The 27,831-nt window shown below is 35.2% G+C and overlaps 1 protein-coding gene across 5 annotated transcripts; it reads right to left on the bottom strand.

The window, feature by feature from the left end:
• Positions 1-504: 504 nt before the first annotated feature.
• On the bottom strand, positions 505-11,126 carry LOC18432126 (caffeoylshikimate esterase). Of its 5 annotated transcripts, none has more exons than XR_016047700.1 (8): positions 10,762-11,124; positions 10,324-10,353; positions 5,408-5,537; positions 3,219-3,365; positions 2,957-3,087; positions 2,378-2,515; positions 1,716-1,810; positions 505-1,002 (listed from the first exon to the last, which is right to left on the bottom strand). XR_016047700.1 is itself a non-coding variant. In XM_006842238.4 (8 exons), the coding sequence occupies exons 1-8, from the start codon at positions 11,035-11,037 to the stop codon at positions 781-783; spliced, it is 1,173 nt and encodes a 390-aa protein (XP_006842301.1). In that variant the 5' UTR covers positions 11,038-11,126; the 3' UTR covers positions 505-780. The 5 variants fall into 5 exon arrangements, 2 of the variants coding, with proteins under 2 accessions (XP_006842301.1, XP_088712121.1); XR_016047701.1 differs by having other exon boundaries at positions 1,716-1,814; positions 2,378-2,508; positions 10,762-11,123; XR_016047702.1 differs by having other exon boundaries at positions 2,378-2,508; positions 10,762-11,123.
• Between the last annotated feature and the right edge of the window lie 16,705 nt (positions 11,127-27,831).

Here is a 27,831-nt window from a genome sequence, read left to right as displayed (position 1 = left end):
ATAATTTTTCAGGCCCCTGCCTATTATGGTCCGTTACTTTTTCTATTTTTTAGATCTTTTGAACATTTGGTCTGTTATCATAATTGTTTAAAGTTAGAGAGAACTTTAGAATTCAATTCTTCCTAAGCTTGTTGTAGTCTATTTGGGGATGTGACCAGAATCTATACTTTTCTCCCAATCCAGGACATTATGTCGATGATCACACTCCACCATTTGGCCTTATTTTGCACCCATTTACATCTACATGGTCTTAAAACTTCCGTCGTAAGTTTCATTTTGCATTTTATAGGGAGAAGGGTCTTAAATCCCTTTCTACTGACATTTTATGCATCAAATCCAGCACGGCCTATAAATAGCTTAGCTCCCTTAACATGTCCCACAGTCGAATGAAGTCTAAGCGTACTTCGTTCAAGTAAATTGATAAGTGCCATATTTGCTTTCCTGGCATCATATGAACAATTATCGTACATTGGAGTAAAACTTAAATTTCTGATTTTGCTCCAATTTTTGAGACAAACATCACAAATCCATTGCTGCAAATACGCCAGAACTGTTCATATTCAATTGTTTTGTAGGCTCCTAATAGTTACGGGGTGACTCATTCAAGTTTTACGAAGAACCCCCATTTCTCAAAGCACATGTGCCTATATCGCACAACAGGGAAGGCCCCATCGTTGCGATGCGACTGTTTACTGAATAATCGATCCTCTCGGATTATTCCCGAGTCAGTGATGTGCCTAAACACCTCCATAGTCCAAAAATTTTAAAACATAACTCTGCTCAAACCTTGGAAACACAATGTGAATCAAGCCATGAGATCATATCATTAATGACTTCAAATATTCTCTCATCGGGCTCCCCTTCAAGAATGCAATGATAACTGTCATCATATAATTTTAGGGTTTTGTCCTTGCTTCTCGACCTCTCATATAGGAACTTGCTTACATTAGGATCAGTAACTTTATCTGCAGCTCCATGAAGAACCAACAATGGAGCTGAAACCTGTATTCATTCACGATGATAATAAATATATCATGTCACTTGTTTTTGTAAAAAATAAAAAATAAAAAAAGGAAAATATCGTACCCTTATTTTTGGTTTTCATATCTCAATAGACCCAAATATTCAAAATATATCTCCTAACCCCCTAACTAACTTTACCCACTTTTAACTATTTTTTTAGCCCTAACAAATATAAAAAAGACATGCTCATTCTAAACCCTTCATCTCTTTACGTGATATATTCCCCCCAAATTTCTCTCTCTAACATTCACCCTCTTTGTCTCTCTAACAGGGAAGAGTTAGAGTGAGAGACACAGGGAGGGGAGAGCAAGAAAATAGATAAAGAGAGAGAGATTTAAGGGAAAATCACATGAAGAAAGAAAAGATGGTGTTTAGAAATGATATATGTCTTTCTCATATATGTTTGGGGAAGAAAAATAGGTTTAAAGGGGATCAAGTTGGCTTAAGGGGTTAAAAGATATAAAACTTAGAATTTTTATGACCTAAGATATGTGTTGAAACTTTGGGTGTACTGAGATATAAAACTTAAAAAGGGGATATGGAGATATTTTCCAAAAAAAAAATACACCTAACTTTACAAGCATATGGATTCCCAATGAGTAATGAGGGTTCAAATATTTTACTTTGATTCATTTTAAGTTGCCAAGAAAGCTGAAAAACAAGGATTCTTTTGCGAACTCATCAGTTGTTACCTTATCCACTTGTGATTCAATCCCTTTGGTGGTCTTGAGTAGCTCCACTGCAGTTTTCAATCGCATCTGATCCTTGTATGAGATAACATTATACTCTGCCTGACCAACATGCAAACTCTTGAATGAGTTTAATGGTTCCATAATGTTGACAACAACACATTAGTGTCAAGAACTACATTCATAGAGTGTCATCAACGTTCTCATTGTTATATTTATCTTTCAGGAAAGTTTGCAGATTTTCTTTGCCCAACCAGAATATGTAATTAGGAAACTAGTACAATATGTAAGTAATGGTGGCCCGTATCCACTTATGTCATACGCTATAATGAACTCCTACTGGTACTAGTAATGACACTGTAGTTATTATTGTAGATGTTACTACCATTGCTGCTAGTACTACTATTCCCTGTAGTGTATTCCGATTGTCGGCTTTTTTTTATTTTTATTACCTCTATTGCAACTGATAGTTGTAATAATTGCTTTTGCTACTGCTGCCTTTCCTATTCAATCTCCAGGAGATGAATCATGTTATTATAGTTGCTGTTGTAGTGACAGTAAAAATGATGGTATAGTCGGCAGCATTATAAAGAAACTAAAGACATGAAGCTAAATATTTTATCCAATGTTTAGCAAAAGAATAGAGGAATGTAAGAATTACTTACAATTTTTCGCTTTCCAAGGTCTCTGAAAGCCAATTCTGCAAGATCCTTTTGTGGAAATAACTTAGCTTCAGGCAGAACTTTTGACATGAGGTTCAAGATTGCTAATACAACACCAGGTGGCGTGACATCCTCTGCAATCTTGTTTGTTTGAAATCATTATCTTTACCATACAAAATATATAGAATCAAACACTTACGAGCTCCAATGAGAAACACCTCACTCTCTCTTTGTGGATGTGTGCACGTACACGCAGTTTGTGCGTGTGTCCGTGCACATCCCTACGTTTCGAACATCCTCACATTTGTATGTTAAAATCTGAAAACCCGAATTCACCATTTGCAAGTCCAATTGCCCTACCATGTTTGGTATGATCAGCATGACAAAAAACGCCAAGATGAAATATTATACTTACCTAATGGTCGAGAAGGAAGGCAGCCTAACCTTTAGTTTTCTTCTCTTTATATTGTTCTTGTTTTATTTTTCTTTGTACGGTTCTAGTTTTAGCTTTCTTCTCTTTATATATTTCTAGTTGCCATTGTATAAAGGCATCCATCCATTTGATTAGGAATAACACCTTACCTTACACATGGGAGCCACCAGAATGACTCCATCCCATGTTTGAGGTTGTTTGAGACTGACATTTAGAGCCACCGCCCCTCCCATCGACTGCCCAAAAATAAAATGAGGCAAATCCTTTACATCCGGCCTCCCTAAAGACCAATAAAAAGTTTCAAGTTAATTACTTCTCTCTGTATATTATCATCATCCGAGCCTTATCCCAACTTTTGGGGTTGGTTGTATAGAAGGAGAAGAAAATGAGAAGCATTAAGTTTCAATTTACTTTTGATTTTAGAGTAATGCTCAATCACATCATCTACAATGTTATCAAAGCTTGGGATGTAACCATGCAGCCCTTCAGAGAGGCCAAAAGCCGGATAATCCATTGCAAAAACTCCGTATCCGGCTTCTGCAATACACTTCGCAATTCCTGCAAATCAAAATTGTAAATTAGTATTGCAAAAAGTATCTCACACCATGTATGCGAACTATCATCATCATCCAAGCCTTATCCCAAGCCCGATGAGGACTTTAAACTTTCACTTTACCCGTCCGAAGCCCCGGTAAAAGAGGTGGTTGCGTTAGATAGGTAGCCAAGATAAAACTTTGCCATAGATCCTAAGAATAGAGGAACAAGATTCATGTAGCCGACCTTTAATATTTGGGATAAGGCTTATAAAAATATATGAGAACCAAGTTTGTAAGTTTTATATGGGGAGAAAAAAGTGGTAGAAGTGAAAAAATGGTTCCTTTTTCATTTTTCTTTTTGTTAGAATTTATTTTAGGGCCCAATGGTCGAAGGAAAACACAAATAGTATTCTTTTGCAGTTAGACATTCGGACTTCTTGGAAAATTTCCTCTGGGAGAAATCACTTCTAGCTGAAGTGCTGAACATTTTATAGTTTGCACATTTAGAAAGTAATACTTTCGGATTTCTTAGAAAGCAATCTTTGATACACATCATTACGGCGCTTGTCCAAAAACTAGATTACTGAAAGAGATAAACTACAACAATATATTCGAATGCATGACAAGGATGAAAAGATTTGTTCTCTTGTGCAGTACTACTACTCAAATAGTTTAGAAAACCTGTGTAACTTATTTGCCCATATAAAACTAAATGCTGGGGAGATAAGGCTCTAGCGAAAATATCTAAGGGTGTTAAAAATCTATCGTGGTAAATTTTTTTTTTCTTATTTTTGAGGGTAGTTTAGTGGGGATACGGTCTCTTATCTGTAGTAGGAATGGAACTCAAGACGTCATCTTATAGTGACTCACCACCCTTATCACTAGCCCTAAGCACATTCTTGCGTGACAGTGAAAATTATGATATGCAAATTACTATTTGTATATAAGAGATTTATGCAACGAGATCATTTAGTTCAGTACAAGGTTATAACATCCTTTAGCTATTAGACTTGAAATTAGGTGGTTACAAGGTTATAACATCCTTTAGCTATTAGACTTGAAATTAGGTGGTTACAGTGTTGTTAATTATAAAAAAATTTCTTAAACTTTGTGGCATGCTCAAAGGAGTTACATTTGACATCTTCCAACATGATTATAATCTCCTTGTACTAAAAGCTTGAGTTTTGCAGTATACAATCCCCCACGCATAAAAACCCAGTGCATAATCGTGAATGACTAGTGTGGTCGAGTGGGTGTTTTCTCACACGAGAAGCGCTTGTGAGCATCATGCCACTTGTAGATTAGTAAGCATCATTTTTTTTTGGGTGAGTCAGTGGGGAGAGGGCCCCTACCCTTGGTAGGAATTGAGCCTAGTCGTCAAGCACTAACAAATTAAGCCCGAGCACTTTTCCTATTAATAAGCATCATTTTGAAATTGAATGGGACAGAAACGTATCATTGTACTCAACAAATCTGGACACTTCTATACCCTTATTTTGTATATGAATTTTTTTTTTTACTAAAGGTATTTTTGGTCATTAGGAGGGGTGTGACGTCATCCACATGGGGTGTGAAATCATTCATATAGAGCATTAAATGCCACTAGTGTGACATCACCCACATGTAGATAATGTCACACCCCATGTGGATAATGTCCCACACTCCTAATGACCAAAAATACCGATAAATTACTTCATCGTGTGAGCACCCTAACATAACCCTAAAAAAAACCCCTTAACTATGTGTTTTTGGGCTTGTTCGCCACTTAGATGGTGCAGTGGAACATTAAAGCTTCAAAAATAGTGTAGATTGACACGTCTATGACAACTTGAAAATTTTCAAAATTGACAGTCCAAAATATGTTACAAAATACAATGTTTTCAATACTTGAAATCCATTTGTTTCTTATGTCCATGGATCTTGATATTGAGATGATCAATTTGAGGATATTTGAGCATCAAAACAACCACTTCTAGTGAAAATTTTGAAATAGGCTCTAATTTGATTGTTTAGAGTCTCGGCTCTATATAAAGTCTTCTATAATTGAAAAGGGCCTTTTCTCACCTTCAAAAAAGAAAGTACAGGTATCTCCATATCCATGGCAAAAGAAGACGGTGCCCTTCATGCTTACACCTGCTCCTGGTAACCAGCTCTTCCAAAATATCTCCAATCCTCTCGAATTCCTTTCATAACTCTGCAAAATAAATCCTATTCAGCCAAAACAGTTCTATAACAAAAATTTGTTTCTTTATAACATAAGTAATAAAAAATGTTTGAAATTCACAGTTCTCCACAAATGACTTTAAATAAGAGAAAATTATCAAAATCCTTCTAACTTATGAAGTATATAACATTTTACTCTTTTGTAACTATTCCATGTCATGATCAACTGTGTTTTGACGGGTATTTTAAAATTCAATCGAAAGAAATAAATACACGATATTAAATGGTTCATATCTTAATGTATTTCGATAGATTTCTCTTTAAATAATATGATACATACAGTAGGCAACAACATGTCCTACAGGTCATCACCATCGGATTAGACGGTAATGCAGGGAGTGGGTCTCATGGTCATTATCTTTAATATGGATCACAATGTATTCTCATTTTGGAACGAGACCATGTTTTATATGTTCTACGAGGTCAAAGACTAATGTAGGAAAAATCGAACCGGGACGGTTAATCGGACATAAGGTCGGAAGCGGTGCAATCAGTTTAACCAGTAAATCGGCCAATTCAATCGGCCTAATCAGACAAATATGTGGTGGTAAAAAAAGTGCTAAAAAAAATAAAAAAAATCTAATAAAATATGTAAACTATATTTAAGACATTATTAAACAAAGCACTTCCAAATGAAGTTCAAAATTAATGGAAAAATTAGATTTAAATAATCAATTTGTGCTTTAGGGGTATTTTTACAAATTTTAAAAAATGAAAAAAAATATAAAAATAAGTACTAATAGCCAAAACAATTTCCAATCTTCTTCAAAATGATGAAAAACATTAAAAAATGCATTACAAACAAAATCTCTTATTTTTTAATATTTTATAAAAAAAAATTTATTTTTTATTTTTAAAAATACTTGACCTGTTCACCAAAACTAGTACCGGCTAGTTTTGGGCGGTTAAAATTTGCACCAGCCAATTTTTCCTATACTCTCATAGACATACATTAGGACCATATGGACCGTACTATATTTTTGCAACCATATCATATGATCCCTATGCTAATAATAATAACATGACCTTAGGTTATCATCGTTGTCAATGGTTTGATGGGTTAGATGGTGATGGAGATAGTGAGTCCCGTAGGGGTAGGGATCACTGTTTAACCTATACCATCACTGTCCAACCTACTGATCGAATAGTGGAGAGTGGTTCCCAAAAGGAAGTAGCCGATTTGCAGGTACCATCGCCGTGTATCTGTCCAAGCCACTGGTTGGGCATTGATAATCAACTTGGTCTCGCTGCTATAATTGACCAAATGGACCAAAAGCAGGATTTGAAAAGTTGCCGATCCGATTTGAAGGAAGTTGATTGCGAGACAGAATTAGAATTTGAACTCGTTTCTCTCTAATTTGCCTCACTTCGAACATTTCTTTTAATGATTTAAACTCCAAATCATCGAAGAAATATAGAAAATACGACTTTTATGCAACTTTGTTTAGTTTTTTTTTTTTTTTTTCATTCTCTCTCTTTGCTTTCTATTTTTTATCTTTTTTGCCTTGATTTCAACGATCAAGATTGCACCAATTCAGCAGATCTGGATCGGTCCAGTGGCCACTTCAATCGGCAAGCTAGTTTTTTTAAAAAGAAAATATCTCCTTACCCCTATTTTTAACTTCTCTATATCTTTAGACCCAAAGATGAAAAACATTACTTGAAAGCAAATAACCTCTATTTTTCCTATCTGGCATCGCCTGAATCTCTTTGGAGATCAATTTTTTAACCCAATAAAAATTAAAATGACATATTGTCTCTTTCAAATCACGGTCTCTCATTCATATATATATATATATATATATATATATATATATATATATCAAAAAGCATCATCTCTCTCTCTCCCAATCAAGTAGAGATCCCCAAGATTACCATTTTGCTGGCGGAGAACATAGGACGCCATAATCGAAGCAGCCAAACCTTTCTTCATGGCTTTGGCAAGTTGGGTCTTTTCTGGGTCACAATGGTCGCAATTTTGCTTCTTGGGTCTCTCTTTATCAGTGTTTGACTATGTATCAAAGAGGCAGCACCATGGCAGCAAAAACCAGATTTCTATACTTTGGGAAAGTCGGGTTTTTTTGCATGATAGAAAATATTAGTATTTACTTGTTTGGTCTTAATCCTTCGGGGCTTAATAAAAGAATTTTGTGGCTGAAACAACAAGTGCAATTGTTGAATCAGCCAAAGCTTTCTTTTGGTTCTCAAATTTCACTGTTTGGTGGATAGACTTGGTTAAGTGTAACTCAGCATTTTGGTTAGCGAAAGAGAGAAAGCGGTGGCAGAGGTTGAGAGGGGGGCAACAGAGTTGTGGGCCGACTGCTGGTGGCGGAAATGAGGGCTTGGTTGCAGGTAAGATGGAAGAAAGGGGGGGTGGTGCCTGGTTGTAGATTTTGGGCACATGATGAAGGAAAAGAGATGGACGAGGATGGATTTTGGGCACATGAAGAAGGAAAAGAGATGGACGAGGATGGGAAAAAGGGAGCAGCAGCAGGGGGGCCGCAGCAGGGGGGCCGCAACAGGGGATGGATTTGTTGCGGGTCGTGATCATGGCTTGGTTGAGAAGAGGGGTAAAACGCGGATGGTGACTGCAAAGGTGGAATGAATAGGTGGAAATGGGGGCCGGGCCACAGCTGGTTGAGAGGGATGGCGGACAGAAAGAAAGTGCAGTGGCGTGCCTGTTGGTTTTTCTTTGCTGAGTCAATGTTCTTTTTTTGTTTCAATTTGGAAATTTTTCGAATAGAAGGTGGACGGACTTGTCACCGGATTTTTCTCTTCTCTCTTCTCTCTATTCTCTCTTCCCTCACGCCTCTCAATCAGCTGCCGCTTCCCTCAACCGTCGCAACCAACGCACACAACAAGCCCACTGCTGCTGCCTTCTTCCCACGACCCTCCCATTTGCTCTCTCCTCAGCCGCCGCACGCAGCAGTACTCACCCACTCTCATCCTCTGACACTGCTCTCTCTTCCTCGTCCGCCTTCCTCTCTCCACCATCTCTCCATCTCACGCCTCTCTCTCTCTCTCACTCTCTAGCGTTCTTCACCTACTCTCTCTCTCTTTAAAAAAACCGACGGCCACCCCACTGCTGAGAGAGGATGCCATTTTAATTTTTATTGGGGTAAAAACATGCATCTCAAAAGGGATTAAGGGGGTCGCAAGATCGGAAAAGTTTTTTTTTGTTTTCTAAGTAATACTTTTCATCCTTATATCCAAAGAGGTAGAGAAGTTACAAATAAGAGATAAGAAGATATTTTTCTTTTTAAAATTTCATCATACTAGTACAATTTGCTTTTTGGAAATATAATATAATGGCCAAGGTTTTGTATGAGGTGTCCTCCTTATACTGAAGAAGTAAAGCACACCTCTAAATTTTGCCAAGGGAGTTTCAATGTCAGAAAATATTATATTGGCTTGCAAATCTATATTTATTCCTAGTTACGAAATTTGAAATTTTAAAAATAGTATAAAACAAGTAGATCTATAATCACTTGAAAATGTCCATATAACATATTACAATATGCACTATTTTTCGATCTTGAAATTCCCTTATTGTTTATATTCATACCGCTCGAGGTACAAATGATCAAATTGGAAGGTTTCCCAAGTTCGGAACACTCTCTTCTAGAGAATTTTGAAGTGTAACTTAATTCAATAGTATAAAATTGACACCGTATAAATTTGTTTCTATTATTACAATAAAAAAAACATATAAAGAGACCATTTACTTTTGGTACAAAGAGGTCAATCTTGTCCACCAATTTGACATGAGGTGGTTTTAAGAGTATTATTGATTAGATTTAAAGCTCCAACAAAATATTCTCAAACTTTGTGAGACTCGGATGCCATCCAATATAATATCTAATTACTAAAAGTAGTTGTGACCTCCTTGTAACAAGTTTAAATAATCTCATTATATACAATCCCATTATGATAAAAACAATTGTTTCATGTGGCCTGAACCGCATTTCTATTGTTTCATGTGGGTTGGACCGCATTTGTACAATATGCGATCCAGAGCTATAAAGCATCCATCTTAAAGGTGGATGCAAATAGGTCGTCCAACTAAATTCAATTGTAACTAAGGGTCAAAATGTTTTTTTAATATAATTATTATTTTTAGTTTTCAAAATTTATTTATGTATTGATCTTCATGTTAAAGAATACATATTTTCTAAAAATTAGGATAAAATAATATTTAAAAATATATTTATTGCCCAGCCCGTATTTCTACATTATGCGGGTTGGCCGTACACCAACCTGGTCCTTATAATAAACCATAAATATTTTAAAATTTAATGGGTGTGGTTTCTATAAAGTTCCAACCTTAAACAATCCAATTAAAGTGTACCTTCAAATTTTATCATAACATGTAATTTTGGAGTAAAACATTTTTATGATTGTCTCAAAATTTATTTTCATATCTAATTATAAAATTTTAAACTTCAAAAATGGTTAAAATCAAGTTGATCTATAAACCTATGAAAATATTGAAAATGGACGGTCTAGATAATGTATTGCAAGATGCACTAAGTTTTAGACTCAAAATCTTTTTTTTTTTTCATTTTCATATATCTCAATATCAAGATGTTTTTCAACATTAAAACAACATTTTTCAATAGATTTTTGAGGTACATCATTAATTCTACTTTGCAACCTAATATAAACTTTTTTCAAATTTAATTTCTTGGAACATCTTGGGCATTTTGGTCCTAACAAAGATGTTACTAGCTGCTCATCTAAAGACTTATTCAGTTTACCTCCTCGGTCCGAATCCCTCGTGAGTCCATCTGCATCAAAAAGACAAATAAACTGAGAAAAATAATAATATAATTAAACAATCAACAATAACAACTACTGCAAACAAATAGTTCATTCAACATTTGTACATAATTAAGTATAAATTACTTTGCATGGTAAAAACTTTCACCTAATTTAAATTTCATTGTAGTTTTGCTGGTTTTCAGGAGAATAACTGCTTCTTGGAAATTTCCAAGAAATGAAATTTAATACCAAAATTTTGTCAAAATTTTGCCATGTTAGATCATTTTCGGTCGCAAAAACGAAAATTTCGGCGAAAATTTCAGCAGAGTCTGAAATCTAAGACCTCAACTTCAGAACGTGTGAATTTTCGATCACAAAAACACAGAAACCTACAGACGCAGACGATGGAGACAGATCAGAGAGAGAGAGCGAACCTTGAAGAGACAGTGATCAAGACCCTGATGAATTGGAATGAAGGCCTCACGAGCCCTTCTGCGAGCCATTGCTTGGTCCATATTAACATCGGCCATGGACTTCAAGTCCTTGCTTAGCCCTACCATTCTCCCACTATTTTCTGAGATGGCCCTCTGAACTCCAAGAGCAAACCCTCCCAGAACTCTTCTTCTGCTTCTTGAGGCGGGCTGGAGGGTGGAGAGGCCTGATCCGATGGCACCCAGCTCATTTCCACTGGCAAAGGAAGAGATCCCCATTTCTCCGTACAGTGAATAAAGGTCCAGAAGCACAGTGTCTGACGTTTTAGTTGGGTTTTAAAGGGCCCAAATAACGCTTGCACTTTTTTTTGTTTTTCTTGGGAAAAGTTTATATAGAGCCGAGCCTCTAAACAATCAAATTATAGCCTATCTCAAAAATTTCACTAAAAAAAGGTTGTTTTGATGCTCAAATATCTTCAAATTCATATTCTCGACATCAATATATATGAACATGAGAAAAAATAGATTTTAAGTTCTAAAAATTGTGTATTTTGTAATGCATTTTTGGACAGTCAATTTTTAAGATTTTCAAGTTTTTATAGTTCGGTCAATCTACACTATTTTTGAAGCTTTAAACTTTATAAATAAAAATAAAAATATATTTTAAAGCTATCACAAAAATTTTCCATTTTAAAACCATATATTTTGACACTATCTAAAGGTGGGCTCTAATTTGATTGTTTAGCCCTTTTTTTTGGTAATGACCAAATTGACCCCTAACTTTAGTCTAAATAATCGTGATTTTATTTGCTTGCCCCAATATTAGATAATATCATATGACCAATTGTTTCATGCAGGCTCGACGGCATATTGTACACCGCATTTGTACAATATAAAGTCTAGAGGTATAAAACATCCTTCTTAAAGATGGAGGCCTGGTCCAAATGTTTTCTTAATATAATTGTTGTTTTTAGTTTTTAAAAAATGAAAATTTGTCATATTCATGATCTCCATATTAAAGATTATATACTCTCTCAAAATTAGGATCAAATTATATTTTAAAATATATTTATTGTAGGGCTTGCAGTTCTACAATATGCGGGCTGGCCACGCCCAAGAGATAAAGGGTGTGGTTGCATAAGGTTGCAATTTTAGACAATCCAATTAAGGCACACCTCTAAATTTTACCATAAATGTAATTTTGATAAAAAAAGGTTTTAAGATGGCTTGCGATCTATTTTCATCCTAATGATAAAATTTTAAACTCTAAAAATGATTCAAATCAAGTAGATCTATAAACAAATGAAAATCTTGAAAATGGACGGTCCAGATAATGTGTAAATACATTATTTTGCTTATTCGAAATCTTTTTTTCGTTTTATATTCATAAATCTCAATATTTTCAAATTCATACATTTTAAAGTTGCAACCTTATATAAACTTGATAAATATTTAGGATAAAGATTATACGGTTTAGTTTCTTTAGCACCCCCAAACCTAATTATGAGGTTGTGATTTCCAATCGTGCTTACACCACCCAATGACATTTTCCAACAAGCTAACTCCCTAAAGAAAAAAACAGAAAAAGAAGGTAGGGGCCTATCTTCCCCCACTGAATTATCCCAAAATAATTCATTGAATAGTGTATACCATCTATATTTATTTGCTAATTTTTTATTTTAAATTTAATTAATTATATATATATATATATATATATATATTATTGATATTTAATGCATCCAATAAATTATGTTGAACACATGCATTCAACTAGTTCAAGGTTCAAAATATCGTAGACTTAGATGAGTCAAGCAATACGCCCAGTTTCACGTTAAACAAAGCAAAAGGAAACAACTTTGTTTTTGTTGTTTTTTGAAATCACAAAAGCAAACATCTTCTTTTTTTCTTTTTTCTTTTTTTCTTTTTTGGTTCCCTGATTGATTCTTATCCATTTTAACCCCCAATTTTGATTGATTCCAACACCAATTAATCTATGTTAGCCCCAATTTAGGTCCAAAATAAAGCTATTTGGATCAATTCCAGCTTTTGGTGAGATGTTTTTCATCAAAATCTCATGATTTTTCGACCATTAAAACCTGGTGTTCCATTCTTGCATTTTCTCTCTTAATTTTCAAAATTTGAAACTTATTTCATATTATCCGTCTTGGAACCCTATTACATACCGCTATAACAAATTGCAGGATTGAAATGCAAAATAGAAGAAATTAAAAGTCCAAAATTTGAGACTTTCTTGGAACCATAATAGAAAATTTTCGATCTCTCTCATTATTTCACAAATCTGGTAAAAATTGTCAGAGGATTGTTCCATCATATTGATCTACAAAATCCCTAGTATTTTTTTTAAAAAAAATCAAAACCAAGGATCTCACAAATTGAATTTTATTTTTTTTCGTTTATTTTCTTCTTTTGATTTATACCTCCTATTATATGAAATCATATATATGACTTTGAATATTTGGTTTTTATTTTTAATTTTTTGTGGCTTATCTCCTTTTGCCTTGTTCTTTTAGAGAAAAGAATAGCCAATCGGCCAAGCAAACCTGGTGATTGAGCCAATTTAACTCAAGACTAATGTACTTGCCGAAAAAAACATTCAAGACTAGTGGATGACATGTTCAACCTGGTCTGAATTTTTAAAGATGGTTCATTAAATTACAATGGAGAGAAAAAGAGAATATTGTTAGTATTTTCGTTTTGAGGAAGTACCTTACGTTATTTTTAGAATAATATCCCTTTTGTTCAATGGTATTTTGGCATGTGCGGAGCCTTGTAATGATGCGTTGTCTTATGTGTGAAGGGAGAAGTGATAGGTTATTTATCCACATTAAAGATGTTGAAGAGCGAAACCATATTTAAATATGGAAAAGTTCATATAAGGTTGCAACCACAAAATGTAACATATGCACCTCAAAAGTCGATCTTAAAACGTTGTTTTAATGTTGAAAAACTTCTAATTGATCATCTCAACATCGAGATATATGAATATGAAAAAAAAGTATTTTAAGTCTTAGAAATAGCGCATTTTGAAATACATTATCTAGACCATCCATTTTCAAGATTTTCATATGTTTATATATCTACTTTATTTTGACTATTTTTGGAGTTTAAAATCTAATAATTAGATGTGAAAATAGATTTTGAGATAATCCTAATAATTTTTTTCACCAAAATTACATGCTATGATACAATTTGGATGTGCACATTAATTGGATTGTTTAAAGTTGTGACCTTACAAAAACCGCACACTTTAAATAGGTAGATAACCTATTCACTTATGTTCTAAGAATCAATAAGAGAAAAGATCTATGTGGAGCAAATGTAGCATGCGCACACATACGAACATACTTTGCATAAAAAGCCGTAACCTTTTGCCACTACATGTTATGCCATTAAGTACATTAATCCTGGTGGATTGGTGAGTCTTAAGTAGATTAATACCTAGTGGATTGGTGATCTAAGGGCCTTCAAGTATATTGGGCTCCAGTGGATTGGCACACCCAGTGAATAGTGCCGGACCAGACCAGTGAAGAAGCACATTTGAATTGTGTCCTCTAGTGGATTGGTGCACTCGAGTACTTTGTGTCCCTCCGATAGATGTGTGATGATTACTTTACCAGAACCCATAAGACACCGTGTGATTGTGGGTGCACACTTGAATATTGACTTTAGTATATCCTGATGCACGTCATCGTAGCAGATGAGCCATTCTGATGGTGGAGATTTTGTAAGACGCAAATCTTGACTTATGTACATTTGAATAGTTACATGTAGTAAGTTATTGGGCTTCGGTTGTTTTGTGAATCTGATGAATGGTGTCCCATTTGTGAAGATGCACATATGAAATGTGTCTTCTCCGGTAGTGTGTGCCCCTCCAGTAGATGTGTGATGGTTACTCTACTGGAAGCCATAAGACATTGTGTGATTGTGACCGCACGCTTGAACATTGCGGCGGTTAGTTTTTTGTTGCACATCATCACATTTGAGGGTGGAGATTTCCCAAATCTCGACTTAGGGGTACTTGAATAATCACGCGTAGTAGGTGAAACGCATTGTATTGCTTTATGTATAGAGACATATTTCCTCTTGTTTGAATAACAAGCTTACACACCAAGTTTTTTTACTGTCACTCTATCGCTGTATAAAAGAGGCATCTCCGACGCTCTACAACTTGTAATACTTCTACATTTGTATTGGGAAATTAGTATCTTCATTTTTCTACTCTCATGTCTTCTGATGACAAATTTACCTGATAGAAATTTAGATGCATAAACCAAGTTTCAGATAAAGTAGAAAACTCAGCAAGATTTGTTGGTTCTCTTCATAATACTTCGTCAGGAGAAGGTCACTCTTCTTGGTTCTCTTCATAATAAATTGAGCGCAGAAAAACTTTATTGGTGCTAAAGATCAAGGGAGCAGTGGTTGAGAGTAAAAGTGGATACAAAGACTAGAGCAAATTTTCAAGTTGAAAAATAAGGCAAAATGGACACCTTCAAGAAGCCACTTGCTAAAAACCAAGCTAAGTGAATAAGTTAAAATCTTTTTACATAACAACTACAACCATTTCTAACAATATAACCACTGTAAATAAAATCGAATACCAACCCCTTATGGGGCAATTACATATAAAGCAAAACTAGCTTATAAATTACAATTTCATAGCACAAATTGCATAAACTATGTCTCAAAGCTTAAATACATCATGCAAATAATCTAAACAAAATTCTAAAGTTAGAATTCCAAATTAAAATAGGGAAGCCATGTTTTGAACCCCTTGTGCCGTGCCAAGCAATCGGGCCCTATAAGGACTTTATTTTGTCCCTTCGGATTGTACAAAAGTGGTTCAATCTCACAAGAGTGTCTAATCCAAATGAGAAGAAATTACACACACTAAAATTACATCTTAAGATCTCAACACATTGGCATTATCATCCAAAACAGAATGCAAAAGGTTTGAATCGAATTGGATAAAAAAAAAAAGAAAGTTATGGCCAAACTACATACGGTGGTCCCTTGGACCACCAAAACAGTCTTGTATGGAACGATTTTGAACCCCCATAGGTAAAAATGTGATGAAAAAGTTATGAAAATAGAGTGACACTCTGTGACTAAATTATTTGATGGGTTTGAAGCAACGTAATTAATGGATACTATGCATGCTCATGGATTCTCATGTATATAGGCTATTACTCATGAAGGACCACACAATGAATAAGCATGATGAAAAAGACGATCAAATAGGGATTCTAAGATCAATGAAACTTTTCTAAATTCAAAACTATTAATGAAACTTTTCTAAATTCAAAACTTCAGTAACTATAGATGCCAAGGTTATGATCTTATGAGAAAAAAAAATTCAATGGAGTTTACCTTGATAAATGCACACTATGGACTTGAGCATAAGAAATGATGACCACCATCAATATCACTATTAATGGAACTCTAAAAGCTCGCTCTCTTCAATTTTCTCTCACAAAACCTTAGAAGGAGGGGAGCAATAATTTTCCAAAATGGTTCAAGAGTCGAGATAGTTAGGGTTTGAGATATCATGATATGCTTTTATAACATGGGTGTCACTTTGGATTCAATCAACACCCTTGATGCACTAATGCAAAGGCACATCAGAGGCTAATGTACCTAGCCACCCATCCCCATCCAACCACTAGGATAAAGGGATGAGATTTCACACCATTATCACTCACCCTAACCCTAAATTATGCCACTTTACTATTTTTTCCTTGGCCCATGTTTTTGTTTCAATTGTATCCAATATGGCTTTACAAAAATACCCTTAATTTTTTTAATAATGTATTAGACTAGTTAACCACAAAGGCTAAAGGGCAAAGAAGTAATTGGAAAAGCTTATACATGTGGAGATATTCTTCTTTATCAAAGTCAATCACTTTATAGATCTAAAATTTTAAACCAATCAATTTAAAGATAATGTCCCCTTCACATATGTGTGTGAAGATATTTTTCAACTCAAATTTGAAAATGTATTTTCTCTTTAATATTAAATAAATAAATTAATTAAACTTTACACATGCCATGCATGACCCATGTGTGAGTTAATTAAGAGATGTGATAAAAAGGGGCCTTAATTTATAACATTATATAATAAAATATAATAATATATAACAAGACACTATAATACAACCCCTTATAAAACAAGCAACCAAAGGCCAATCTAGTCCCCCGCCTAGGGATCAGTGCCCAGTTGGGCGGTGATCTTAGAGTGAGGTGTGGGGTGCCATGTGGCAGCCCTATGGCCCCTCGGACGCCACATGGCACTACCAGGTCAGGATTAAAGTGGAATTTGAGCTAAACAATATAAAAACCCTTATTTTTTTAGCAAATAAAATTTCAAAAATTTCTCTAAAATTCACAATAAATATTTAAAGTATTTTTGAGAAATTATTAGGTTTTTCTCATCATTATAAAATCGAACAAAAAGTATAGTGAGATCTCAGGCTAATAACTATAGGTATCAGAGTACTCCATTGGTCTAGTCCCGAATGATGTTCCGTCGAGTCTCATATCAACCCAATAGACCTATGTTCCACAGTCTAAAGCAGAGACACATAATTGGTCATATCAAAGCCGTTGAGCCAGAACTTTTAATCATTCGTCTCAATGGATTACAGGTGTACCCTTGTGGGGCGTGATCCAACTCAATTACAGGACTCCTCTGAAAGCACATGTGCATTGGCTCTTCCAAACTCGGATAATGCATTTGGAATAATGGATTCCTGTACGAAATGAAAATGCACATGTCATGCAATGGTTTCGTGTCAGGATACGGACTTATGTCCCATAAGTCTTGACCATTTCATACAGGGCAAATACTTAATAAGTACTCGAGTTTTATTTTTCTCATTTGGATTCTCCAAGCCCTGGCCGATTGTAGCTAAACATGAGGCTAACCCATAAAATCCTGACTAGGAGATGACCCTCACACCTCCTTGAGAAATTGCTTTCTCAACACGTGAACTCTCGATGCCTCATGTGTACTCGGGGTAAAGGAATCTGAGCTTCATTTTGTAAGACGCCAAGATTTCAATCTCTCAATCGCTCCCATTGAATGAGAGACTACTGGAATTTAGGCCTTGATAGGCCAAATACGAAATATTTCCATACAATTGCAAATTCAAGGAGGAGGCATAATGATTTATCAAGAGTATGTTTTGAGGGGGTCTTGGAAGGGGATGGAGTGGCGTGAGAAATGAAATTTGTCAACCATTTTCAGCAATTGTTTTCAAATGATATGTATTTTCTTCCTACTCTTCATGGGTTGAATTTTCAAAAGTTATTTATGGATGAGGCGTGCTCTTTGGAAGGGTGGGCATCGGAAGAGGAGGTCAAATTTACTGTATTTGCCTTGCTTTGGGATAAGGCTCCAGGTCCAGATGGATTCCCCTTAAAAAAGTTTCAAATCTTTTGAGCGGAGATGAAATTTGATCTATTGATGATGGTCATTGAGTTCTTAGATAAAGGAGTTTTGAATAAATCGATTAACTCAACTTACATGACAATTATCCCCAAGAGTGGTTCTATCTCTAGTATATCAGATATTCGCCCAATCAGCCTTTTAACGAGCATGTATAAGATAATTGTAAAGTTCTTAATTGAGAGATTGAAGAGAGTTTTGAATAAAGTTATTATGAAATCCCAATCAGCTTTTATTCAGGGACAGATAATCACAGATGGTGTTCTTATTGCGCAGGAGTACATTCATTTAAGGAACCTCTTTGATGAGCCGGAGGTTTTGCTCAAACTTAACTTGAAAAAGGCATATGACAGGGTGAATTGACATGCTACTCGAAATTATGAGGTGTATGGGCTTTGGGGAGAATTGGTATAGTTGGATAATGAGTGCTCACTTTTCAATTCTAGTTGAAGGAAGTCCTAAAGGCTTTTTTAGGGCTACAAGAGGGTTGAAACAGAGAGATCCTTTGTCTCCATCCATGATTACAATTATGGGGGAAGCCTTTAGCTAGAGTATTGGGAACGCTGTGAATAGGGGTAGATTTAAAGGATTTCAAGTTTCTCCTATTAGGGTTCAGATTTCACATATTCAATATGCTAACGATACTTTGATTTTCAGTGATGCATGTGAGGAATAAATTTTGAATATTAGACGGATGCTTCTTTGCTATGAAGTGGGCCTTGGTCTCAAGGTAAACTTTGCAAAAACGTCAATTAGTGGTGTGGCTTGTGATGATGAGTTGGTAGATCGGTTACCCAATATCTTAGGGTGTAAAGTGGAGGTGTTTCCATTGAAGTACTTGAGTTTACCTATTTCAGATAGAAGACTCCGAAGATCAGTATGGGATCATGTGGTAGAATGCATGTACTCTAAATTGGATTTATGGAAATAATAAAATCTGTCTCTTGGTGGTAGATTGACCATCATTAAATATTCTCTGTCTAATTTGTCGATCTATTAAATGTCTTTTGATGATGCTTTCCTCGATCTTAAAGACTATTGAGCATTTAGTGATGAAACTTTTGTGGGGGTCAGGAGAATTTGAGAAGAGATATCATCTGGTGAGTTGGGATAGAGTTTGCATACCTGTTTCTGAAGGTAGTTTAGGGGTTAGAAGGTTAAAGTTGGCAAACTATGCTTTATTAGCTAAGTGGTGGTGGAGATCGATGGATGGGGTAGAAGCTTTATGGAAAAATGTCATCAAGGAGAAATATGGAGAAGATATGAACAATATGTGGTTGGGAAGTGATAGGGGATCCAAGACCCACTTATGAAACTGGAAAGGAATTATGCAAAATAGATCTTTTATGATATCTTGCTCTAGATGGGAGGTGAGAGATAATTTAAAGGTTCATTTTTGGCATGAGAAATGGTTGTGGAGATGCCTCTGAAGCTTGCTTTTCCCCTAATTTTCAATACATCTTCTAACCTAATGGCTAAAGTGAGTGAGATGTTTCGTAGGGAGAAAAGAAGCTAGGATATCATATGTGTTGGGTTAGCGATGCTTTTATTTTGCAAATGTTGAAGTTGCTACGATTGTTGGATAAGGTTAAATTACATCATGACTTTCATGATGAATTGGTGTGGAAAGTGGAAAGTGATAGTCTTTTTTCTGTGAAGTCGGCATACAATTTATTGTCCCATGATAGGATTAGGTGGCATAGGAGCTCTTTGCGACAAATCTAGTCATGGAAAGTGCCACAAAAGGTAACAGTTTCTTTGTGAATTTCGTTCCAAGGTAAGTGCCTAACAATGGATAAGCTAATTCGTAGAGGGAGAACTATCACAAATATTTGTATGCTTTGCAAGAGAAAGTGATGAGAATGGTGATCATATATTTTCGCATTGCTCTTTCACCGATGATATTTGGTGTTGGTTTCTTAGTCACTTGGGCATAACTGGTATGTTATCTCAAAACCATACAAACATTATTGAATTCTTGTCTTGTGTTGGTTTGCCAAAGGTTAGAAATTTAATCTTTTTGATAGGAAGGGCAGCGGTTCTTTAGGAGGTTTGGTTGGAAAGAAATAAGAGGATTTTTGAGGGGATAGTTTTGGAAATAGTTATGGTTAAGAGGACAATATTGCATACAATTTGGAGTTGGTTGTGTGTGACAAATGACGGCTTTAGGGTCTCTAAGGTGGACATGGAGGTTAATGTGAGGAGTTTGATGTTGCAAAACGTATTGAAGGTGAGGCCTATGGGGAGGTGGAGTCCCCTGTCATTAGGTAGTATGAAGCTTAATTGTGATGGTAGCTCCTTAGGAAATCCAGGTTTGGCAGGTATTGAGGGGTGTTGAGAGATCATTTTGGTGAGTGTATGCTCTGTTTTGCTGGACCTTGTGGTGTTACAACGACTAATGAGGCTGAGCTACTTGCTGCGTTACAAGGATGAAGATCATTAGAGACCGAGGGATACATGATCGTCGCGTGATTGAATGTGATTCATTGAACGTGATTAATTGGTGCATTGCTGCGTCTAGACCACCTTAGAAGTTGAGATCTAGTTGGATGGAAATTATGGATTTTAGTCGAGGGATGATCACGTTCCAACATGTCTATAGGGAGGGAATGACATTGAAGATTTTTTGTAATTTTGATCATCTAATAAAATTTCGGATCATTGTTAAAAAAAAAAAAAAAACGATGCATATTGATTTTTATCAATGGCAAATATTGTCTTAAGAAAATGATTTATCATGCTGTGAATCAAAGTGATTGAAACTCATTTCTGCCCCTTTGGCCCACCACTTCCATCAAATACGACCCATATAACATAAAATAAGATGTGAGAGAGAGAGAGAGAGATATATATATATATATATATATATATATATATATATATCTATCATGGGCAAGCTTTCTATACTTTCACAATGAGGCCCTATCAATTAGTATATGCTTCTCCATATCCAACTGTCCATTCTGAATGGAGGGCTAAAATTGCTCCAATCACAAGGTCACGTCTCTAAACCATTTTATTTTTAATATTTTTATGTAAAATATTTTCACACCAATATTGGGCATCCAATCTTCTTTTAAACTCGCACTTGTAAAAAATATAAAAAAATATTTCCAATAAAATAAAATGACCAAAATACCCCTAAAAGATTCAAGGGGTATTTTGATTATTATATTCTTCAAAAAATTATTTTTAATATTTTTTGTAGGTGCACCCCAATGAAAAGATGACACATACCAAATCTCATATTCATATAAATTGTATTAAAAAAATTAAAAATAAAATACTTTGAGGCGTTGGATCTAAGATCAAACGTTAGTGGCTCAGTTGATCAAAATTAGAAAGCTTGATGATAGGGGAAGCATAGATCTTCCATGATGTAGGAGGAGTATAGAAACCTTTCCCAAATATCATATAGCATGAAGAACATACAAGTGTTTCCTGGAAAGAGAGAGAGAGAGAGAGAGATGTCCCTTGGTGCTCCTGAAATTGCGGTGCTCTTGAATGCCTCAGGAATCACTTTAGGGCACATTTGGTTTGTATGAAAATGATTTTTTAGAAATTATTTTATTAGAAAATAACTAATTTCTTACATTTGGTTCATCACAAGACTAATAAATCTTTTGACCTATGGAATTAATTTCCATAAAAAGTGTCCAAAATCTAAGAAATTGGAATCATGCCTATGTAGGTATGAATTCAATTTCTTTCAAAATAATTGGGGTAGGGGGTAAGTAGGGCTGCCACCGGGCCGGGCTGGCCCAAGGCTTGGCAAAGGCCGAAAATACTTTAGCCTGCTCCAGTAAGGCCCAATCCCAAAAGTGTACTAACCCCCAAATATGTACTATCAAAGCTGGCCCAACCCAACCGAACCCGGAAAAGAATATATTGGACATGTTCTCAACTCAGCCTATTAAGAAGAAGTCCCCCCTTTTTTTTCTTTTTCTTTTTTATGGACCCAGTTTTTATGCGGCCAAACCTGCATATCTAGAAATGCGGGCCTCTTAATAAATCTATTTTTGAGATAGATTTTAAGACTTAAATTTTAAAGACATGTAATCTCTAACATGGAGATCATAAATATGAATAAATAAAAAATTTTAAAAAATTAGAAAAAATAATTATAATAAGAAAAATTTTGGATGGTTAGTTTCCATTGCTTTTAGATAGAACACCTACTAGCATCCATCTTTAAGATGATGGCTTTACACTTTCTGGACCGCATATGTAGAAATGTGGCTCAGCCCGTATGAAACATTTTTCCTTTCTTTATTTCACTTTTCAAACTGTTATTTGTTTGTAGTAAGTCATAAATACTTTTTAGAAAATTTTAAAAATTATTGGGTTTCTAAAGAAAGAAAGAGAGATTGGGTTTTTAGAGAGAGAAAGAAATTGGGAGTTTAGAAAGAAAAAGATATATTGGTTTCTAGAGAGAGATAATGAGTTTTTAGAGAGAGGAGATATTGGATTTTTAGAGAGAGAGATTGATTTTAGAGAGAGAAAGAGATATTGGATTTTCTAGAGAGAATGGATTGTTAGAGAGAGAAATAGATGTTGGGTTTCTAGAGAAAGAGAATGTGTTTTTAGAGAGTAAGATTGGGTTTTTAAAGAGAATGAATTTTTAGAGAGCGAAAAAGATAATGGGATTTAAAATAGAGAAAGGAAGATTAAGTTTCTAGAGAGATGACGGTTTTTGGAGAGAGAGAGAGATTATATTTTGAGAGAGAGAAAAAGAGATTGAGTTTTTAGAGAAAGTGGGTTTTTAGAGAGAGAGATTGAGTTTCTAGAGAAAGTGGGTTTTTAGAGAGAGATATTGGTTTCCTAGAGAGAAAATAGGTTTTTAGAGAGAGAAAAAAAATAGATTTTAAGAGAGAGAAAGAGATGATGGTTTTTAGAAAGAGAACGGAGATTGGGTTTTTAAAGAGAATCAATTTTTAGAGAGAGAAAGAGAAGAAATGAGTTTTTAGAGAAAGAAAGAGAGAATGGAATTTTAGAGAGAGGAAGAGAGATTGGATTTCTAGAGAGATAATAAGTTTTTAAAGAGAGATTGATTTCTAGAGAGAGAATGGCTTTTTAGAGAGAAAGATAGATTGGGTTTTTAGAGAGAGAAAGCAATGAATGAGTTTTTAGAAAGAAAAAGAGAGATCAAAAGAGAGAGAATGAGTTTTTAGAGAGTCAAAGATAATGGATTTTTTATAAAGGGCAAGAAAGATTGGATTTCTAGAGTGCGAGAATAGGTTTTTAGATAGATAAAAAAAGATTGAATTTCTAGATAAAGGATGGGTTTTGGTGTAAACGATTGGATTTTTAGAGAGAAAAAGAGAGATTGAATTTCTAGAGAGAAAATAACTAACATTCGAAAGTCCATACGGGCAGATTCCCAAATAGTTTATCAAACAAAAAGAAGCAATTCCATAAGAAATCTAGATCGTATTACCAAACATTAGAAAAAAAAAAAAAAAAAAAAGAAATCTAAATCTAAAAAATCTTAAAAATTAATTTCTTTCCAAAAAAACTATTTCACGCGAACCGAACGTGTCTTTCAAGAAAGAATCCATCCTTCTTTTTGGTTAGATAAGGGTGGGAATCTGGTTAGATGAGGGTGGGAATCCATGCTGGAATAAAGGCAAAGCCTCCAATTTATCCTATTTTGGGTTTTATACTTTTCTCTTTATATTTGGAAAAGGCATTCATGAGTTAGTCGTTGCAAGGACCCTGACTCACTAAGGTGGATGTGGTAAAAAGCTCATAGGGTTAAAATGAATTTAGACGGTGTAAAAAATTTGTCAAAAATTCACATTTTAAATAATATATATTTTTTTATATTCATGATCATCTTAATTTAGATCATGAATCCCTAAAATTTTAGATTAAAAAATCTATTTGTAAGATAATTTTAGGTGGGGGCCTGCATATGTACAGTATGTGTCGGCTAAACGTACCTCGGGTTTTATGCTTTTTTTTCCAAAACGACTAAAATAAATATTTTACATGTGTAAATTGCCAAAATGACAAAAGTAAATATTTTTAAATACAGCCTGCGATTTTTTTATGCATGTAAAGTGACGTATACCAAGACAATTACATATTTGATGGATGAGAAAATCTTGTCACTACCAATGGATCTTGAATTCTTGATGTGCACCAAAGCGGCAGTTATCTTATTCCCCTCCCAGAAACAAGGAGTTAATTAATATATTATTTTTTGATTTGCTTTAGGTTGATGGACCCATTAATTAGTAGATTATTTTTGGAAGTAAGATGTCTTATTTCATCCAAAAATAAATGTGTAAATTGGTGTACATAAAATCCACTTGGTCAAGTTACTTGGCTCTTGGCCGAGCCGGTCGAGTTAGGTATACCCTAGAAAAGTGAAAAAAGAACTAAAAAAGGGTAAAAATCTCCAAAAAAAAATTTAAAAAACAGAAAAGTTGAAATGATTAATAGAAACATTAGGAGATTAATAAGGTGAAATTTTTTTTTATAAAAGATGGATTATCAAAAAAGTATATTTATAGCATGAATATCTCATAAATTTTTTTAAATATATATATATAAAAGTTCCCAATGTTACAAACTAACAAAATTTCTATGAAGTATTTCTAACCAATATTTTTATTTTTTGTTTTTTTATATTTTTATATTTTTATATTTTTATATTTTTTAAGCATTTATTTGGGTCCAGCAAGATGGGTTCCACTCAAGTGCCAATAGATCCGGACCCAAATCGAGACCCGTTGGGTATACGTGACAGGGTCCCGGTATGGGTCCAATATTTGGACTTGACAGGTCGGATCCAGTTTCAAAACCTGGAACTGAACACCATTTGGGTCCGGGGCCAAGTTCGATTAGACCCAACCCGTACCCATAAACTGTTGGAGATACAATACTTTATGCCCTAATCAGTTGGGTATATTAAGGATCGTATACAATAAGAACTCATAATCATCTTTAGCTATTAAACGACAAATTAGCTTGCAATAGAATGGCTGGTGGTTGTGATGTTGCTAATAATAGAGGTATATGATGGTATAAAAATGACACAAAAAGAAAAAGCTCACAGTGAGGGGGACAATGGACCTGACCAGACTCGAGACCCGATGGGATAGACTCAGGACCAGACGGGTACAAGTATGAGTCCAACTTTTGGACCCAACGGGTCAGGTCCAAATCCAAAACTTGGACCTAAATCTCTCTGGATCTGCGTCCAGGTTCACCTACACTGGACCCGTTGCCTCCTCGAGGCTCCACCAAGTTGGACTCACACTCACTTTCTCTCTCCTCTCTGTTTCTCTCTTAAAAGATGAATTGGTCAGAAAATTCACAGGAAGCACCCAACTTTCTCTCCAATAAATGGGACAAACCAATGATTTAAAAATCGGCGAGTCGAACTAAACTCGCCTGGTTCGACTCGGGAATCGGCACAGCCCGTGCCGGTTCCAGCACAAAATCGGGAACCGCCCAATTCTAAAACAGAACCGTCGGTTCCCACCCGGTTCTATCCGGTTCCCTGTCGATTCTAGCAGTTCCCACCCGATTCTAGCGGTTCCCACTCGGTTCTGTCCGGTCCCCTCTCGGTTCTATCCTCAAAAGCACCTTCACACGTGTGTACGCGTCACACGTGCGACACACACCACTCCTACACGAGCGGTACACACTCCCACATGTGCTACACACACTCCCACACGTGCCACACACACTCCCACACGTGCCATACGGACATGCACGTCCCACACTTGCCACACTTGCCACACACACTCCCATATACATGCATGCACGTGCCCCACACGTGCCACACACACTCCCACACGTGCCATACGCACATGCCCGTGTGCACGCTACACACTCCCATATGCATGCGTGCACGTGTGGCACGTGTGTACCGGTTCTAGTTGAGTTCAGGCCTCAAAAACAGTCACACGTGTGTACGCGTTACATGTGCAACACACACCACTCCCACATGTGCCACACGTGCAACACGCACATGCACGCGTGCGTACACACGTGTGACATGCACATGCACGCGTGCACACTTGCGACACGCACATGCACGCATGCACACTTGCGACATGCACATGCACGCGTGTACGGATGCCCTAGTGTTTTCACACTTGTCTTTATTTTTCAATTACATAGTTATTTATATAGCATATTTGAATACTCATCCTTCGATGTAGGATAATTCCTAAACATCATTAAATGAAAACAGAATGTAAATATATACTATTAATAAGCAATTTTAAACACATATGTTAAGGAGGCATGATAGTTATCATTAATGTTATTTGCTTTGACTTTTCAAGTTCGAATCCCCCCCTTGGGCCGTATGTTTATCCCCTCTTGAGCTAATTTTTGCTCCCCCTTGGGCATATAATAAATTAAAGTGTTATTTCCAAAATTTGTACCATATGTTTATCCCCTATTGAGCTAATTTTTTTCCCCCTTGAGCATATAATAAATTAAAGTGTTATTTCCAAAATTTATACGTATTTTATTAATTTTTACATTGATAACCAAATTTTTTATTTTATTTATTAATTTTACATTATAAATCATGTAATGTACTATTTTTCTTACAGTTGTCAATAATACATTTTAAATTAGATAATATTATAAAATATTTTTAATTTGTTATTATTTATCTTATAAAATAATTATAAAATGTAAGCTCATAATTATAATTTCAGTAAATAATATTATAATTAGTTAGGTTGTAATAATTTTGGATTATAGTTAGTTAGGCTGTAATAATTTGGGTTTTTTTAACGGATTAGGGTTTTTCGTCAAAACGATATTTTAATGGCCATTCTTTCATTGATTTAGTCTACTCTTTATTATAGTCCATTTATAATTATATATTTTATCCATGATAATTCCATGATTTTTTTTTTATGTGATGCAAATTTAATACTTAAGTTTATATAGGGAAAGAGCATATCAATATTCACAAATTGATGAAAAAAATAAAAGTTAATAATGTAGTACTTTCATTTCTTATTGGATTCCTAAAAAACAACATTTATAATGAATTTTAATAATTTTTACATATTTTTTTGAAACTTTAAGCTGATCGATTCAGCCGATTCCTAATCTGAATCTCTAATTCATCGATCCGGATCTTTTTTTGTGATACCCAATCCGGATCACCGATCCGCTTTTTAAACCATTGGGACAAACCAAACCCGAGGAAAAATATCGAGACGTGACTTTTTCGTTTGGAAGCCTTCGTTTTGATTTCCTTTTTTCTAAATCATTATTTGGATTCACACATTTGTAATTGGGGACTCAACCAACGTCCACTCCTCTCTTCAGATGTTATGCACCAATTAAAGAGAGCCTAATCATCACTCATTCTGTCATTCACTGTTCATAATTTTTATCTTTTTTTCTGGTGAACTCCATTGAAGTCCAACCACTCATTTTCTCTCTCTAGGCCCACTGAAAGTTCTACGTGCTAGGAAATTTCCATCCTGATATTTTCTCTCTCTAAAACCACTGGGCCCAGGGGCCACGGTAAGTTGCGCTGATGAGTGACAAAGATTGTCTTTTTGTCTTCTCCAGAAGTTCAACGAACGCACTCGGATAAACCCATGTTTGAATTCTCTCTC

This window comes from Amborella trichopoda, chromosome 13, assembly GCF_054954075.1.
Source record: "Amborella trichopoda isolate Santa Cruz 75 chromosome 13, AtrichopodaSantaCruz75HAP2 v2.0, whole genome shotgun sequence".
Classification (NCBI taxonomy): domain Eukaryota; kingdom Viridiplantae; phylum Streptophyta; class Magnoliopsida; order Amborellales; family Amborellaceae; genus Amborella; species Amborella trichopoda.
This window is presented reverse-complemented; position numbering and strand designations above follow the sequence as displayed.

Bases quoted from the DNA above. Each gene is read 5' to 3' on its own strand.
- LOC18432126 (XM_006842238.4), bottom strand. From the start codon at position 11,037: ATGGGGATCTCTTCCTTTGCCAGTGGAAATGAGCTGGGTGCCATCGGA. The intron at 2,516-2,956 runs GTAAGGTGTTAT...CAAACAAACAAG, and splicing joins TGGTGGCTCCCATGTGTAAG to ATTGCAGAGGATGTCACGCC. The intron at 1,003-1,715 runs GTAACAACTGAT...GAATGAATACAG, and splicing joins TTGAATCACAAGTGGATAAG to GTTTCAGCTCCATTGTTGGT.